General features: G+C 40.9%; 1 protein-coding gene across 2 annotated transcripts in view; it reads left to right on the plus strand.

The window, feature by feature from the left end:
* The window catches only part of spata20 (spermatogenesis associated 20), a 431,519-nt gene that overhangs the window by 18,856 nt on the left and 395,319 nt on the right, over positions 1-17,344 (plus strand). For both annotated transcript variants that reach the window (XM_043714385.2, XM_043714386.2), the window contains exons 3-8: positions 1,813-1,877; positions 5,924-6,078; positions 7,903-8,046; positions 8,624-8,825; positions 14,149-14,279; positions 16,944-17,048. In XM_043714385.2, coding sequence (XP_043570320.2) covers positions 1,813-1,877; positions 5,924-6,078; positions 7,903-8,046; positions 8,624-8,825; positions 14,149-14,279; positions 16,944-17,048 — 802 coding nt within the window. The remainder of the gene's footprint in view (positions 1-1,812; positions 1,878-5,923; positions 6,079-7,902; positions 8,047-8,623; positions 8,826-14,148; positions 14,280-16,943; positions 17,049-17,344) is intronic.

Raw genomic sequence — 17,344 nt, forward strand, 5'->3', positions numbered from 1 at the left:
TAACACCTATGTACCTTCCATATTTGTTTTTCTGGGTCGGGGCATCCCCCTGTAAATGCTGCACAGTGCCACTGTCTGGTATGCCTGTTGTTTTTGAGGCAGGTGATTGATTTAGTGCCTGCTGGTTCACAGAGGGCAGCACATTTGATTATGGTCAATTGCTTTGGGGGGAGGATGGCTTTGAGGAGATTTTGGAAGATGTCTCTGAGGTGGTCAGAAATCCGTATTGTGACCAAAACTGATCATCGGTGCCATTATTTTGAAACATTATTGGCAGACCAGACATGTCAGGAAATTCAGCTTGGCGTTTCAACACTGATTCTTTATTTTGTCTTTCCTTTTTCAATTTTTACTGTTTTCCTTTACTCATCACTATCCTCACACTGTCTCTTCAGCACTTCCCAAGACTTCGGGTTTCCCTCATGATGATGTACTCTAATCCCTCTTTGATGTGCGTCATTCTCCCAGCTGGCCTGTTTAGGTGTGTTCATTATTTCCTCAGCAGTCTTTCTTCATGTGGATATTAAAGTTTTCCATTTAGTTCATATATTACGTTTCCAAATTGCCTCCTGTGCTTTTAAACATTTATTGATGTTCCAAGTTCCTCCTCGCAGCCAAATTTCATTTGCCAATTTTTTATTTAAACATCTTGACAGGCGTCTGAACCGTTCCTCATTTTGGGAGTCATCCTGGCAAAGGAGTTCCGATTGCTGACTTATCCAAAGTTTGCCCCCTTTTTTGTTAAGGCCTGAACTTCCTACTTATCTCCTATATACTAGTCTAGTGTCTTCAGTCTCCACACCCACTTCAGGGTCCAGGCCGTTGCGTGGTGGAATTTTGCCTCTTAACAACCAGTCTAAGACAGGGTGATTGAGACAGACACAGTAGTTATCTTTTATCTTATGTACTATGTTCCGGAGCCTCAAACCTCACTATTAGAGGGCTCTAAGTTTTGAATTTCAGGGGGTGTCTTATTTCCCTTTGAGAACTTATAGTTCTGAGGACTCTAACCTCTGAATTCCGGGGGTCTCTGAACCTCCCTTCCCAAGAACTTGTCGGCATACAAGTGCGTAAATTATCTCAGAGATTCCATCACTACAGAGTCCTAGGGGACAAGGGGTTGACTGAGTGGTAGGTTAAGGAGAGAGATCAGGGTAAATCTTATCTCGTGGGCCCATCCATCTCACGTAAACAGCATTCAGACAATCACTTATTCAGTCCACCCTGAAGCTCTGTATATGTTGGAATCTCCCCACTGCCACCAAATGTTAGGCTCTTTTTCTTGAGATTCTAAGCAACAAGTGTGTAACTTCTGTGAACAGCTAAAATTTATTAAGCAAGTATAAACGTTTGAGGATCACTTAACACTCTTTGTAATGCTTGTGAAGCATGTCAAGAGAAGCTGTCTGAACAAGGGAACAGTCCTTTTTATACATGATGTGACATAATCAGTGATGCCCTTAAGACAACCCCCTGCCACTCCCCCATAGTCATGTGCACTTACGACACAATGTAACTGTATGTGATTAGGTTATTCCTCAAAACAGTGTGAGATGAGGTTATCACATCCTGCCTGCAAGACAGAAACCCCGCCATGGGCATCTAATATCTTACATATCAGCAGAACAAATCAACCCTTTAACATCTCAACAAGCAGAACACCCCAGTGTTTTATACCTTCAGGTGCATAGGTCTGAGATCACCTGTTTCTTCTGAAAATGCAACATTCACCACATGTCTCAAATTACTTAATTACACTATCCCAAAATATTGTTTTTGCAATGTTATAGTTACTGTGTCTTAATTATCTAGGTATCCGTGGGGAGAAGAGGCATTTGCCAAAGCAAAGAAAGAAGACAAGCCAATCTTTCTGTCAGGTACAATGTGGGTCAAGTTAATTTAGACAGCTTTTGCTTTTGTATCTTTTCTCTAGTCTCTTCCCCTATGTATTAATCCTAAAACTATTGGAATGCTAGAGCTATAAGCATTCTTCTAAGATTACCAAAACCTCAGGGATTGTCTGGACATCTCCCAGATTTCAAGATGGATCTCTGAGCTGCTGCATTGAGCATTCTGGAAGAAGAGAGCTGACGAGTCAGTGGAAGTTGCCTTGCACACTTGTTGTAGCCACGTTCACTTAAATTTTATTTTGTCATCTCCAGTACTGGTGTCTTTGGCCAGAGACACAAAACGAGGGACAAATATTGAGCAGAATGCATCCATTGCACTTAGTCAACATGTTTGTGAGAACCCATTTATTTTATGATTTCCAAGATGTGATTTAGAGTTGCAAGCATTCAAAAGTGTTTAAATTCCAAGAATGGCTTGGGAGTTTTTACCATTTAATTTCAGAATGAATGTATCTGCTCTGAGAGCTGGCTCATTTATTGAGCTAAAGTTGTAATGATGCAAACAGGAAATATTAAATGCTAAAGTCAAAATCTCCAGTTCTGTATCTGTTTTTTATTAAATTGCAAATTTGACAAAAATTAAAGGTTGCTTAAGAGGGAAGAAGTAGATCAGTAGAAAGCCAAACCAGTGCTAAAGAAAGCATGTGTTTCTCAGCAGAACAGGTGAAAAATGTTAAATTTAATTTTATTCATTGCTTTTACTGAAATCATTCATATTTTCTGAAAGCATCATAGATATTCATTTTCTTAAATAATTGATAATCAATGATGGGCCCCGGTTTCCATTGGTGCATTGCTGTTATTGCTTAAGGTGTAGAGGTTGAATGGAGCATAAAATACCATAGGAATTGCAGGGTTATGAAGTACAGTTCAGAATCCTGTGTCTGGTGTGTAATAATTCATGTATAATTATGTTTTTGCACTGAAGGCTTCCTCTTGGTTGCATCAGTTGATAGAGTGAAAGCTTTGCGTACGTTTTGCCGAGTTTGTACCTATTAAAGGTTTTAAGTTCTAATCTATCCAGTGCCAAGGCTGATCATTCTTGAGGCTTGTGCCCTGCTTTGACATTCTCCACTCTCAGACAGACAGCCACTGAGCTCTTAGAACTTCCTGCAGAACATGCCAAACCATGAGAAAGCAGTCAGCTATGCGACACCTGGCCTTTGATGATAACCTTGATGATTATATTTAATTGCAGGAAGGTGCCCCATCTCATCAACAAAAACCATGTAATCAAACCTCTGTGGATATATCTTGGCAAATCTAGCTTTTGAAAGGTTCCTGTTTCTAACTGCTGGAAATCATAGGGACACTGTAGGTAGGCTGACTCAAGCCTGTTTCCTGTAGGTCTGATTGAAGAGACCGTTAAGAGAGCCGGAATTCCAATTCAACCATTGGAATTTCAGGAACACCAACTTCTGCTCAGGTCCATTTTTAACATTGGGAAAGTGTTGAGAAGGACAAGGCCCAAATTGTACATGCTACCAAAATTGAAAGCAATTTGGAAGGAAATCTGGTCACTCAAAAGTCATGCAAAGGAAATAAGAAAAGCCTTTTACCTTACTTGCATGTAGGACGTTTCCTACTGCCTCACAGCTGATGAAGTACCTTTGAAGTGTAGTCTCTGTTTTAGTGTTACCTTATACTGCAGCTGTTTGTGCACAGCAAGTTTTCATGGATAAAAGACAGCACATGCATCGGAACATTGATGTAGAAATTTAGGAAAATAAGATGTGCTCTTCATAGAACATATGATCTTAAGGGGACTTGGCGTGAATATTGGGATAGATATTTCCTCATGTTCAAGACACTAAGAACTAAGGTGGTAGTGTTTATGAATAAGAGGTCAGAAATGAGGCAAAATGTTTTCTTCTTGAAAGGAAAAGCAGATCAGAAAGGCCTAGTTCTGATCCCAAGTCCAATGTTCCTAGAAATGCCAAGCAACTCTGTGGGATAAACATTTCAAAGTGTATTAATGTACAGAATATAAGTGTTAGTGATGAGGCCAACATTAGCATTTATTGCCCATCACTAATTGCTGCAGAGAAGTCAGTGATGAGCTGACATCATAAACCATGACAAACCATAGGTGTTCTCACACTGCTGTTGGGAAGGGAGTCTTAGGGTTTTGATTAATCAACATTGGAGGAACATTGATATATTTCTCAGTCGGGATACTGTCAGGACTGGAGGTAAACTTAGAGATTCCTACGTGCATTCTGCCTTGTCATTGGGCGACATGGTGACTCAGTGGTTAGCACTGCTGCCTCACAGCACAAGAGTTCTGGGATCAATTCCAGCCTTGTGGAGTTTGCACATTCTCCCTGTGTTTGCAACGACTTCCTCCGGGTGCTCTGGTTTCCTTCCACTGTTCAAAGCTCTGCAGGTTAGGTAGATTGACCATGCTAAATTGCCCATAGTGTTTAGGGATGTGTAGATTAGGTGCAGGGGAATGTAGAATACTAGGATAGGGGAATGGGTTTGGGTGGGATACTCTTCGGATGGTCAGTGTGGACTTGTTCAGCCAAATGCCTATTTCCACACTCTAGGGATTTCTATGATTATTAAAATATCATATATTTATTCAATGTGGTTGAGGTATAAGTATTGGCCAGGATACTAGAGAGATTATCCCTAGCTTCTCTACAAAATTGAGATTTTCTAAACCAACTTGAAAAGAATGGAAAGGCTTTGGCTTAACATCTCATCTGAAGGATGCCATCTCTGACAGTGCTGTACCCCCCTCAGTAATGCAGCAGAGGGTCAGCTTGGATTTTGTGATGTCTGTGGTCTACACCTTAAAAGTCCAATTTCTGAGTCAGGCCATGCACTGAACTACATTTGGTTATAAAGGCCGGTGAGTTGGAGGAAGTTAGAAATCTAGATGGAGTTGATATGTCATGTTTTAAAATCCAACAGTGAATGAAAATTCAAGTTTGGATAGTGAATGTTAATTTTACCTAGTGAGCATGAAAGATGTTATATTTACAGTTCAGGATTGGAAAACCCAGAGGATTACTTACCACCGTAGCATTAATAATTTTGGTGAAGGACTAAGCTTACAAGAGAGAAAAAGGGAGTGATGAAAGCTATGAAGGCAGCTGGAGATTTTCTATCAGTCAACTTGTTAAATGAGCCTGCTCAGGTATAGCGGCAACATTGGTTTTGTGTGAAATGAGACTTTAATGTCGTTATAGAGAGAAAAGCAAGTGGTGTGCAGTATAAGATCAAGAAACTGGGCTTCTTGCAGGATCTGTGATGATGGAGCGGAAAATGAAACTAAAGACATTAAATGGCAGAGATAGAAGTTGTTATCAGGGGTTACTGGAGATTTTGAGAGACACGAAAAAGCCTCCATGACATGTTTGAAAGAAAACAGATTCTCATTATCCCATTGAGGGAATGGAACAAATTAAGAGAAGCTGATTAGCCAATCGTGAATGTGTAAAAACCTGGAGAACATTGGACGTTAGTTGGAAAACATAATAGGGTGAGAAAGAGGAGACAGTCCTGAAGCACTCTTGTGTTGATGAAATAACAATCAGAGATGGTCTCTTCCTCACTTGCGCTGTTGAATTATTCACTGGATAAATATTCAAAACCTGTGGGGGGTCACCTGATTTTATTTAAAAAATACTTCTAGATTGTTTCCTATTATTTCGTCTCATCTTTTTATTTTATTAAAAAAATTCCTTTTTCCATTGAACTCACTCCCCACAGTTATAATTATTTTCATCTTGTGAAAATATTGGAGCTAAGGTTGTAATTTCTTGAATTCACTATGGCAGATATCATTTCAAACCAACTGGGCAATAGGAATGTACTACCCTCTCATCAAAAGGGTGAGAAGCTTTGACTGCCTTTCCTACCAGTAGGTGAAAGGAAACAGTTTGGGTTCTTGTGGGCTTACGACCCTGCTCTTCCTCTACCCCTAGATTTCTCCTTCAGTCTTAATGACGAAGCACTGTGTGTGCGTCCAGTACATTCTTTACTCTGTTTTTGTCTTTTTTCAGTTGGTTACTCTACGTGTCACTGGTGCCATGTTATGGAACGGGAATCATTTGAAAATGAAGAGATTGGCAAAATCATGAATGAGAATTTTGTTTGCATCAAGGTTGACCGAGAAGAGCGACCAGATGTTGATAAAGTTTATATGACGTTTGTCCAGGTGAGCATATTGTTTAATAAAATCACTTGAGTTTTCCCTACCAACTCCTTGTGTTTCATCAAGTTTCAGATGTTCAGGCATCCTTTAGTCAGTAAATGCATGGATTGTATTAGATGACTGAGCATCAGGAGACAAGCAGAAAATAACACTAAATGCCTTGCTCTCAGCTACCTGCTTCAGTGTTCTAAATACAGCAATGCTATTTCTTTAACATTCAACATATTTTGCTCTTTAATTTGGACTCTGGGAAGTCAGCCAGCAGGCCATCTCAAGCTACCTTGAGATCTTGCATATCCATTTAATAGGCAGGGGACAGCCAGAGTTTAATGTCTCCTCTGGAAGGCGGCAACTTTGACATACAGCGCTTCTTCAATTCTGCACTGAGTGCCAGCATCCGTATGTCCATTAGCCCTGAACCCACATGCTCCGCTTCTTGCTACAGTAGCTATCTTTGAGTCAAGCTGACAGTTACTCCCTATGACCATACGCTTTGGTTTCTTTTTAATGCTTTTAAAGGATCTTTCAGTTTTGCATTAGAGTGTCAGCCTAGATTTTATGCTCGTCTCTGGAGTGGAACTTGTATCTGTTACCTGGTGATTCTAAATTAAGAGTGCCACCCGCTGAGCCACAGCTGACATTGTAAGTGACAAGGGAGTGGCAAAAAATGATTGCTTGCCCATGTGATCCTAAAGTTGAAAGCAATGTTGAAAAGCAAACACAATGCTCTTAAGTCCCTTTTTTCAACTATCAACTCCCATAGTGTCGCTCCCACACAAACCCATGGCTGCAACCTACCAAGTGGTGAACCTACCAAATTACAGCCAGCCTACTTTTATTTAGATCTGCCTGGCTTATTACTAGCATATTATGAACTGTCAGCTGCCATGATGACAACTATTTAGAGGCTTTAGATTAGGTTCCCTACAGTATGGAAACAGGCCCTTTGGCCCAACAACTCCACACCGACCCTCCGAAGAGTAACCCATTCAGACCCATTTACCCCTGACAAATGCACCTAACACTATGGGCAACTTATCATGGCCAATTCACCTGAACTGCACATCTTTGGACTGTGGGAGGAAACCAGAGCACCCGGAAGAAACCTATGCAGACACTGGGAGAATGTGCAAATTCCACACAGGCAGTCACCCGAGGCTGGAATCGAACCTGGGACCCTGGTACTGAGAGGTCATCAATGATTGCCCAGAGCTTTGTACCATCTCTAAGATACAAGTCAAGAGTGGGATGGAATATTCTCCAATTGCCTCGAAGGGTGCAGCTTCAGTAAAACTTTATGCTTGACATCATTCAGAACAAAGCAGCAAGTATTGCTGGTGTTACCATTGACTAAAGCTGACAGTCATCCTTTCTGGCCGCAGCAAGGAACTGTGTCCGAGCTGCTTCAATGGTCACATTCAACTCTCAGTCAAAGGTTGTGGTTCAAGTCCAACCCTTTAGCACAAAATCTAAGAAGAGGAGCAGGATTTCTCCTGACTGATACTTGCCGATCAAATTCGATTATCTAGTAACTTCATTGCTGTTGTGGGAGTTGGTGCATGCAAAATTGACTTCTGTAAATCCTACAATCCCACAGTGGCTACCCTTTCAGAGGGCTGCAATGTTATTTCTCATCTCCTGAGATCATGAAAGATACTGTATCCAAGTCTTTACTTTTTTTCTCTTCAAGTCTCTTCTCCAAGTGGTTTTGACAGTCTTTAATGCGAAGTGGAATTTGCATGAGCCTAAATCATCTTAGATTTCTGTCCAGAACAACTCTTGGACTGGAGCTGTAACAATTCCTGTTTCCTTCCTTTTTGGCTGCAGGCGACTAGTGGTGGGGGTGGCTGGCCAATGAGTGTTTGGCTAACCCCTGACCTCAAACCTTTTGTTGGAGGGACTTATTTCCCACCTGAAGATGGATTCCACCGATTGGGTTTTAAGACGGTGTTGAACAACCTGGCTGAACAGGTATGATATACATTGTTTTTAAATGGTGTGTAGAATAGGCTGGTCTTATACCTTTTGAATCCTTGCACATGTTTATTCTAATTCAGTAAGGTTAACAAGATATGTAGAACCAATGTGAGCAGGTGGAGTTGAGGTATAGATCCACAATGATCTATCCTGGCAAATATATATAATGTTAGGTGGGTAAACTGCAGGTTGCTTTCTTGATTCATCAGGTAGGTAGGAAAACTTTGCATAACTTTCCTTATTTGCAAGTTTATTGTAGGGGACTTGGCTGCTGAATCAAATGGGTTGAGGCAACTAAAGTAAGGGATGGAAGTAAAACAAGAAAGAAAGTATAACTTATGAGAAAACCTGTTTATTTCATGTTCTGTATTGCAAAGAAAGAGTTTAATTTTGATCTAAGATTGCTGAAACTCTGTGTGGGTACTAACCATTAACCAATCTTCAGAAAGTGTACTTTTTAAGCCAGTGCTTAAAACCTGTGTTTCATAAGTTAGGCTTCTTATTGAGACTTGCTGGACCATTAGAGCGCTTTAAATAGTTAGAAATTCATGCTCTAAAATATTTGCTTTAGTGGAAAAGAAACCGGAAGGAGTTAACTGAACGTAGTAATAAGATCCTGACGGCCCTGCAGAAAGGGGTAGAAGTGAGTGCCAACAAAGAGGCAGTGCCTCCGTCATGTGCCCGGGTGATGCAGAGGTGCTTCCAGCAGCTGGTTCATTCTTACGAAGATGAATATGGAGGGTTCTCTGAGTCTCCAAAGTTCCCGTCACCAGGTGAGAAATAAAATTTTATTTGAAATTCTGCTTCCTGTCTTTGAATGGCCACAGGAACAGCAACTTGCATTTACGTAGCATTCTTAACATAAGAAGATATTTCAAGACTTTTCCCAGAAGGATAATCGGGCAAACTCTGCAATGGGATACCTTAGGAAAGGAGGACAGTGATCTAAGGCTTAGGCAAAGAGATCAATTTTGAAAAGGATTGTAATGGAGAAGTGTGAGAAAGAGAGAATTGGGTTAGTCTAATGAGTTAACGTTGAAGGCAAGACTGTCTTAATGAGGTGGCATTTGTTTAACTGGGCCTTTTATTCAGTAGAGTTTAGGAGGATGAGAGATGATCTGATTGATACATATGCAATTCTGACAGGTCTGGACAGACTAGATGCAGCGAGGCTGTTTCCCCTGATTAGGAAGTCTAGAAAGAGGAGATACAGTATCAGGATATGGGGTAGACCATTTAGGACTAAGATGAGGAAAACGTTCTTCACTCTAGGCATAATGAACCTGTAGTGTTCTCAATTTGTTGTGGAATCCAAATCTTTGAATATATTCAGGAAAGAGAAAAATTTCTAGATTTCAAAAGCATCGAAAGCAGTGGGGAGAAAGACAGAATATGCCATTGAGATAGAGGATCAGCTCTGATCATATTGAACAGTGAAGCAGAAAAGGGCTAAATGGTCTACTCATGCGGTTTTAATGTTTCTAAGTAAATGGACTTAGTTCATAATTGCTGCAGCAATTTCCCTACTTGCAGTGATTTTCCTTCTTTTTCTGAAGGTGCTGACTCATGCTGGGTACACTGCCAAAAGCATTGACTCGACTCTGGTGTACATCACCCATGAGACCATTGTTTGAAATCCTGGTCTTTGAACATCAATGAGATCTTCATTCGCAGGGGCCTTGGCATTAAGTCACATCGCACATATGCATTAATTTTCCACTGGGCATTACAGGGTGATTTCCTTTCCCCTTTCTCTCCTACCTCCTCTGACCTTGAGGCAATTTGGTCAAGATCATTTCGAGCTAATTCAGCTCAAGGATCGATTTTTAAAAAAAAGGTATACTTCTCAGCATGCGTTACACACCCTGAGTGACTATTGTTAAATAGCCAAAAGCAGCATCAATTTGCATGCCATAAGATCTTGTGAAAGTACATCAGGCAGATTGCCAACTGATTGTATTGTTGACTGAGAGAATTCCCTGCTTTTGTTCAGATAGTGGACAAGTCCTGAACCATCAGGTCAGACATAGTGTTCAGGGATGTGTAGGTTAGATGCGTTAGCTATGGGAAAATGAAGGGTTCTCGGGATAAGAATTGGGAATGGGATGCTCTTTGGAGGGTTGGTATGGGCTCGTTGGGCCTAATGGCCTGTTTGCATACTGTTGGGATTGTATGGAAAGGCAAGATTTCAGGTTTGAATGAGGGATGTTTGCTTTGAGGCACTGTGGATGCTGGGATAGTAGTGGAATTGATCACAGTCTTGATGCTGAAGAAGTTTGCAAGCTGCTCATTTATTTAAAATAGGTTGACGGGGCAGACATGGATAATTTAAAGAGGGACTAATAGAAGACGCTTTTGGAAAATAACTACCATGAAGTTTTGACAGCTGTACAATTTTGTCTGTCCTCCCTGTGTTCTCCTGTCTGTTTGATCATCACTTGTATTTGCTCCGTCACCTGTTCTGACTCTTCGCCTCACACTATACCTGATTCAGAATCCTTACCCTCGTCTATAAACCACCACCAAAGGCCTTTCCCTACTTTGTGTCTGCCATTTTCTCCACTTTTGGATCTCAGCCTACACTCATGTGTTACTAAGACTTGTCTATTGTACTGTTGAAAAGCATGGCGTTGGAAAAAGCACAGTAGGTCAGGCAACAGCCAAGGAGCAGGAGAATCAACGTTTCGGGCATAAGCCTATTGTTCTTCCCACACCCAATACTTTTGTCTTTGTGGAAGTGAAACTCAGTAAAACCTATTACTTCCCACACCACTTTCAAAAGCTTCACCACTTCTCTTTTGTTCTGCAGTATTGGTTAACTTTCTTAAATCTCCTGTGACAGGTACACTTATCAGCTGAGCAATGTTAGCCATAGATGAACAGAACTTAGTTCAAATTAAACTATGACCTCTATGCTTGCTGATCTTCATTAATTTCTGGTGTCCCAATGCCTCACATTTTAAAACACTCAGCCCTGTTTTTAAATCCCACCATGGTCTTTCCCCTCCCTACCTCTATATCCTCCTCTAGTCCTACAAACCTCGGAGATCTCGGTTCTCCTCTAATCACGGCAACTTGGCCATCTTTACTTTTACTTATTGTTAGAAGCTAGTTGCATTTAGCTGTCTAAATCATAATGTTTGGAACTCATTTCCTAATTCTCAGCCTTTATATCTCTCCCCTCACCCTTAAGACACTCTTTAAAACCATTTCCTTTCACCAAACCTACAGTTGCTTCTCTTAATATCTCTTGAAAGGTTCAAGGTCAAATTTTGTTTGATTATCCTCCTGTGAGACGCAGTGGAAAATTTTACTTTGTTAAAGGTGCTGTATAAATTCAAGCTGTTGCTGGATGTTTTATTTTACAAAAGGGACTAAATATTGCAAGTTATTATCAATTATTTCAATCTTAAAACCAATGATTTACATAAGAGTAGAATGTAATGCTGCATCATATTTAGAGCCCATGTGTAATTGTGAATGTTCTTTGCCTTATTACACTTAAGGACAGATTGTATTTGCCCCTGGCTGTTGCTTTATGTATGATTCTTTTTGCCACATACAATTTGCATGCTTTTTGCTCGGCAGCAGCCAGGGCTGTGAATAACTGCTCTTTTCCTTGAATTTGTTTCTTTCTGATTGATGTTATTTCTGTTCAAACTCATTTGGCTGTAAGTAAAAGAAGAGGCCTTTGGACATAAAATCTGGTGCAGAAACTTCCAATTGTGTCAGGTGGACTTGGCCGAAAACTAGATCTGAATAGCCCTGTTCTGTAAAGCAGTATTTGCTTAATTTTTATCATCACTTTGTGAACAAGGGTGCCAAGGCTTTCATCTTTTAAAAACAAAAGGACCGTGAATGCTATTCTGCATTGAAGCCTAAAGAATGCAGAGCATTTTACCTCTTCTGACCCTTTTTTCAATAATAATGTCAGTTTTATAAACTCTTTAACACTGTTTTATGTTACTTATATTCTTTCCATCATCAAGCACTACTGGAAATGCCTGCCCCAAGCTAACCTAGTGATGTCTTACCCCAGTTATACAGGCTACACCTAGAATATTGCATGCAGTTTTGGCCCCCTTATCTAAGAAGAGATATACTTGCTATAGAGGGAGTGCAGCAGAGGTTCACTAGGATGATACTGGAGTTGGCAAGACTGTCTTAATGAAGTGGCATTCGTTTAACTGGGCCTTTTATTCAGTAGAGTTTAGGAGGATGAGAGATGATCTGATTGATACATATGCAATTCTGACAGGTCTGGACAGACTGGATGCAGCGAGGCTGTTTCTCCGATTAGGAAGTCTAGAAAGAGTGGATACAGTATCAGGATATGGGGTAGACCATTTTGGACTAAGATGAGGAAAACATTCTTCAATCTAAGGATAGTAGATCTGTGGTGTTCTCAACCTGCTGTGGAATCCAAATCTTTGAATATATTCAAGAAAGAGAAAAATTTCTAGATTTCAAAAGCGTTGAAAGCAGTGGGGAGAAAGACAGAATATGCCATTGAGATAGAGGATCAGCTCTGATCATATTGAACAGTGAAGCAGAAAAGGGCTAAATGGTCTACTCATGCGCTTTTAATGTTTCTAAGTAAATGGACTTAGTTCATAATTGCTGCAGCAATTTCCCTACTTGCAGTGATTTTCCTTCTTTTTCTGAAGGTGCTGACTCATGCTGGGTACACTGCCAAAAGCATTGACTCGACTCTGGTGTACATCACCCATGAGACCATTGTTTGAAATCCTGGTCTTTGAACATCAGTGAGATCTTCATTCGCAGGGGCCTTGGCATTAAGTCACATTGCACATATGCATTAATTTTCCACTGGGCATTACAGGGTGATTTCCTTTCCCCTTTCTCTCCTACCTCCTCTGACCTTGAGGCAATTTGGTCAAGGTCATGTCAAGCTAATTCAGCTCAAGGATCGATTTTTTAAAAAAAAGATATATTTCTCAGCATGCGTTACACACCCTGAGTGACTGTTGTTAAATAGCCAAAAGCAGCATCAATTTGCATGCCATAAGATCTTGTGAACGTACATCAGGCAGTTTACCAATTGATTGTATTGTTGACTGAGAGAATTCCCTGCTTTTGTTCAGATAGTGGATGAGTCCTGAACTACCAGGTCAGACAGTTCGTCTGTGGCTGCCTTAGTTACTGCTGCTCTCTTGGTGTGGCATTGATTTGCTTCATACAAATCTGTCATTTTCCATGGGAAATTACTTGTAGGACATTTCAACTGTGTTTAGTGTTGTGTCATGTCTCCATATATGAACTGTTTATAATTTGTCCAAATATAGTATAGTGCTAACCTTTCAGGATTTATCTGATTTAAAAATCTGTAACTCTATTCATTTTAGTTGAAGTGATAGCAGAGATAAAATGTCTGTCATAGCTTTCCTTTTCCTCAGAAATATGTGGTGGGGCTGTTTTAATTTGTAAGTGCTGCCCAAGACTGTTATTACATTTGGAGCATTAGCAGAATATATGAGATTAATTGAGCAGGTGGGTGACCGGACACTGGAGTTTTAGACAACTGAAGATTGAAAGGAAAGCAGGTGAGGGGTTACACATTTTTGAGGGCTTTTAAAGTAGCACTGTGGTTTTGAGGATGGTACAATTAATTTTGATTTCAAAATTGGGAAGAGGCAGGTGTATATGGAAGGGCTAGTGCAACAAATGAAGAAGGTCTTTGGGAAGGGTAGAAGCAACATAGAGAATTGTCCCCAGTTTTCAGAAAATAGGAGAGAGTGCTACAGGTTTGCAATGGAGAAAAATAGAGTTGTAGAGTCATACAGCATGGAAATCAGCATAACTCATCCTAAACTGAACTAGTCTCATTTCTTGCAATTTACCCATATCCCTCTAAACCATTCCTATTCATATACCTATCCAAATAGAGTCAGATTTTGGAGGATAAGCTGAAAGAGAGAGTGACTTACTGAATGGTAATATCTAACCCCTGGGGAATACCAACTCTCTGTAGTTTAGATAGATCTCATATATCTCCTATATTATGGGGGACTGGAACAGTGGTTAATTGATTATCTCTGGTTTTCACAAAGTAATGCATTGCTTTTCCCCTAACAGTAAACTTCAATTTTCTGTTCCGTTTCTGGGCTTTCAACAAGAGTGAAGAGAAAGGAGCCCAGGCGCTGCAGATGGCTTTACACACTCTGAAAATGATGGCTCTTGGAGGAATTCATGATCACATTGGGCAGGTAGGAGAGCTCATTGTGGTGTGAAGGTAGCTTTCTGGAAGAGGTAATGGGGGAGGATAATTGTGGGTTTAATTAATATAAAATGGTTCGGCTGAGTTTTGAAAGACAGACTTGCACTTCTATAACAGCAAAGTGTCATCAACAGTACTATAGAATGGCACTTCCTCAGCAAAGACCTCCCTGACACTCAGTTTGAGTTTAATCAGGACCACTTGTTGCTGATCTCATTGCATTATCAAAATATGGACAAAAGTGCTGAGCTCAAGACAGCTGTTGTTGTCAGTGGCATGAGGAATCCCCTGGGAAACTGAAGTCACGGAGAATTGGAAAGGTGATACTTCTGATTGGTTGGAGTCATAATGAGCACAAAGGAAGATGGTTGTGGTTATTGGCGATCAGCCACCTCAGGTATTTCTGCAGGATTTCCTCAGGGTAGTGTTACAGGTCCAACTACTTTGAGTCACTTCATCAATAACCTTCCACTGATCATAAGGTCAGACCTGGGATGCCCACTGATTGCAGGATGTTCTTTGCTATTTGAGACTTCTCGGATACCGAAGTATTCTGTGTCGATTTTCAGCAAAACTTGGGCAATATTCAGGTTTGGGAAGTTAAGTGGTAAATAATATTCAAGCCACTGAAGTAGGAGGCAGAGACCATGTCCAATGAGAGAGAATCTAACTATTGCTGAAACAGTATCGTAGGGGTTATTGACCAAAAACTGAACTGGGCCTACCACATATGCCATAGGAATTCTGTAGCAAGGAACTGCCATTTGTCTTGCTAAAGCCAGTTCACTATCAATGAGGCACAAGTCAGGAATGTGAATGAATTCTCCCACTTGTCTGTATAAGTGCATTTCCAACAATATTCAAGTTTGCAGATGAGATAGGTAGAGGGTCAAGTAATATTGAGGGAGTGAAGAGACTGCAGAAGGTCTTGGACAGGCTAGTAGAGTGGGAAATGAAGTAGCAGATGAAATATAATGGGGGAAAGTGTGAGGTTATACATTTTAGTAAGAAGAATAGAGGTGCATACTCTTGTAAACTGGGAAAGGCTTCAGAAATCTGAAGCATTGGAAGTTCTAGTTCAAGATTCTTTAAAGGTTAACTTGTAAGTTCAATTGGCTGTTAGAAAGGCAGATGCAATGTTAACATTCATTTCAAGGGGGCTAGAATCCAACAACAGAGATGACTGCTGAAGGTGTAATAGGCTCTGGTCAGACTGCATTTAGAAAGATTGAGAGTAGTTTTGGGCTTTTTTCTAAAGAAGGATATGCTGGCATTTGAGGGGGTCTGGAAGAGGTTCACAAGAATGATCCTGAGGATGAAGGGCTTGTTATATGAGGAGCGCTGAAGACTCTGGGTCTGTACGTGGTGGAATTTAGTATGAGGGGGGAATGTCATTGAAACCGCCAGAATACTGAGAAGTCTGGGTAAATGGACATGGAGAAGATGTTTCCACTGGTAGGAGAGATTAGGACCAAGAAACACAGCTTTAGAGTGAAAGGTCAAGGGATTCTTTAGCCAAGGCATGGTGAATCTGTGGAACCAATTGCCACACGAGGCTGTGGAGGTCAAGTCATTGAGTGTCTTTAAGACAGAGATGGATGGGTCCAGATCAGTAAACAGGTGAAAGGTTACAGGGAGAAGGCAGGAGCTAAATCAGATGGAGCAGACCTGATGACCCAAATGGCTTAATTCTGCTCCTCTATCTTCAGATCTTGTGGTCTATAAGGCTTGACACCATTCAGAACAAAACTGTCAGCTTGATTGGCACCACATTTACAGTTATTACCACCTCCACCACCGATGCTCAGTGACAGCAGTGTGTCCAATCCCCAATATGCACTGCAGCAATTCACTAAGGCTCCTTAGATATCACCTGACTACTTCTATCTCGAAGGACAAGGGCTGCAGATACCTGGGAACCTACCAGCTGCAAGTTCCCCTCCAAACCACTCAACGTCCTGACTTGGAACTATATTGCTGTTCCTTCAGTGTAGCTGGGTCAAGATCCTGAAATTCCCTCCCTTATAACATTGGGGTTAACCCTATATTAAATGCACTGCAGAAGTTCAGGAAGGCATCCCATTGCCACATTTTCAAGGGCAACTAGGGATGGGCAATAAATGCTGGCTCAGCCAGAGACACCCAACGTCCTCTGAACAAATAGAAAAAGAAGCACTGTTGTATCTGATACTGGAGTGAGCTGAGTCTGTGGGACTGAACCCCAGCATGGAATATGCACTTTTTCGAGGGTCGGAGGTGGAAATTCTGGCTGGTGGTTCAGTTGAATATATTTTTATTTGACAGTATTTAGTGTTTGGAACCATGACAGTTCATGTTGAGCTGAAAGTGAGCCTTTTCTTTGCTCAAGTCTATACGTTAGTCTGCATTCCTTGAAAACTCTGTGGTTCTGCCAGATTTAGGCCACCTATACCCAGTCTCCAATAGTTGTGGAGTTCACTTCAATTCTCTCATAATAAAGATACACTTAATTATATCGTGCCTTTAATAACCCTCAGGGCAGTGCAGGTCAATGAAGCACTTTTGAAATGAGTGGTGTCAGAATGCATTATCCATTCAGGAAGTCACAGGTGTTGACCTTGGCCTATACAGTGTATTTTTGTTTGAATGGTAATGTTGCTCTGTTCTGCACTAGGGTTTTCATCGCTATTCCACAGATGGGAAATGGCATGTTCCTCATTTTGAGAAGATGCTGTATGATCAGGGACAGCTGGCTGTGTCCTATGTGGAAGCTTATCAGGTAAGTGAAAGAGAATGCTATCCATTCTCTGTGTTTTGCTCTCTTTAGTGACATTTATGGGCATCAATGTGAATGCCATTAAGTATAGGGAAAAGAACATGTCTCCATTTTGGTCGTAACTCTGGCAGACACCCAGGGTGATATAGCGTAGTGTTAGGTACAGTGTAAAGCTCTCTCTACGCTGTCCCCATTAACCACTTTTGGGGCAAGGACAGCGTGGAGTTAAATGCAGATTAAATCTCTCTCCATGGTGTAGAGTGGATTTACTGAAGTTCTGTGAATCTACTACCTTCAGG

This window comes from Chiloscyllium plagiosum, unplaced genomic scaffold, assembly GCF_037043375.1.
Source record: "Chiloscyllium plagiosum isolate Xiang-an unplaced genomic scaffold, Cpla_swu_hap1 HiC_scaffold_25, whole genome shotgun sequence".
NCBI lineage: Eukaryota > Metazoa > Chordata > Chondrichthyes > Orectolobiformes > Hemiscylliidae > Chiloscyllium > Chiloscyllium plagiosum.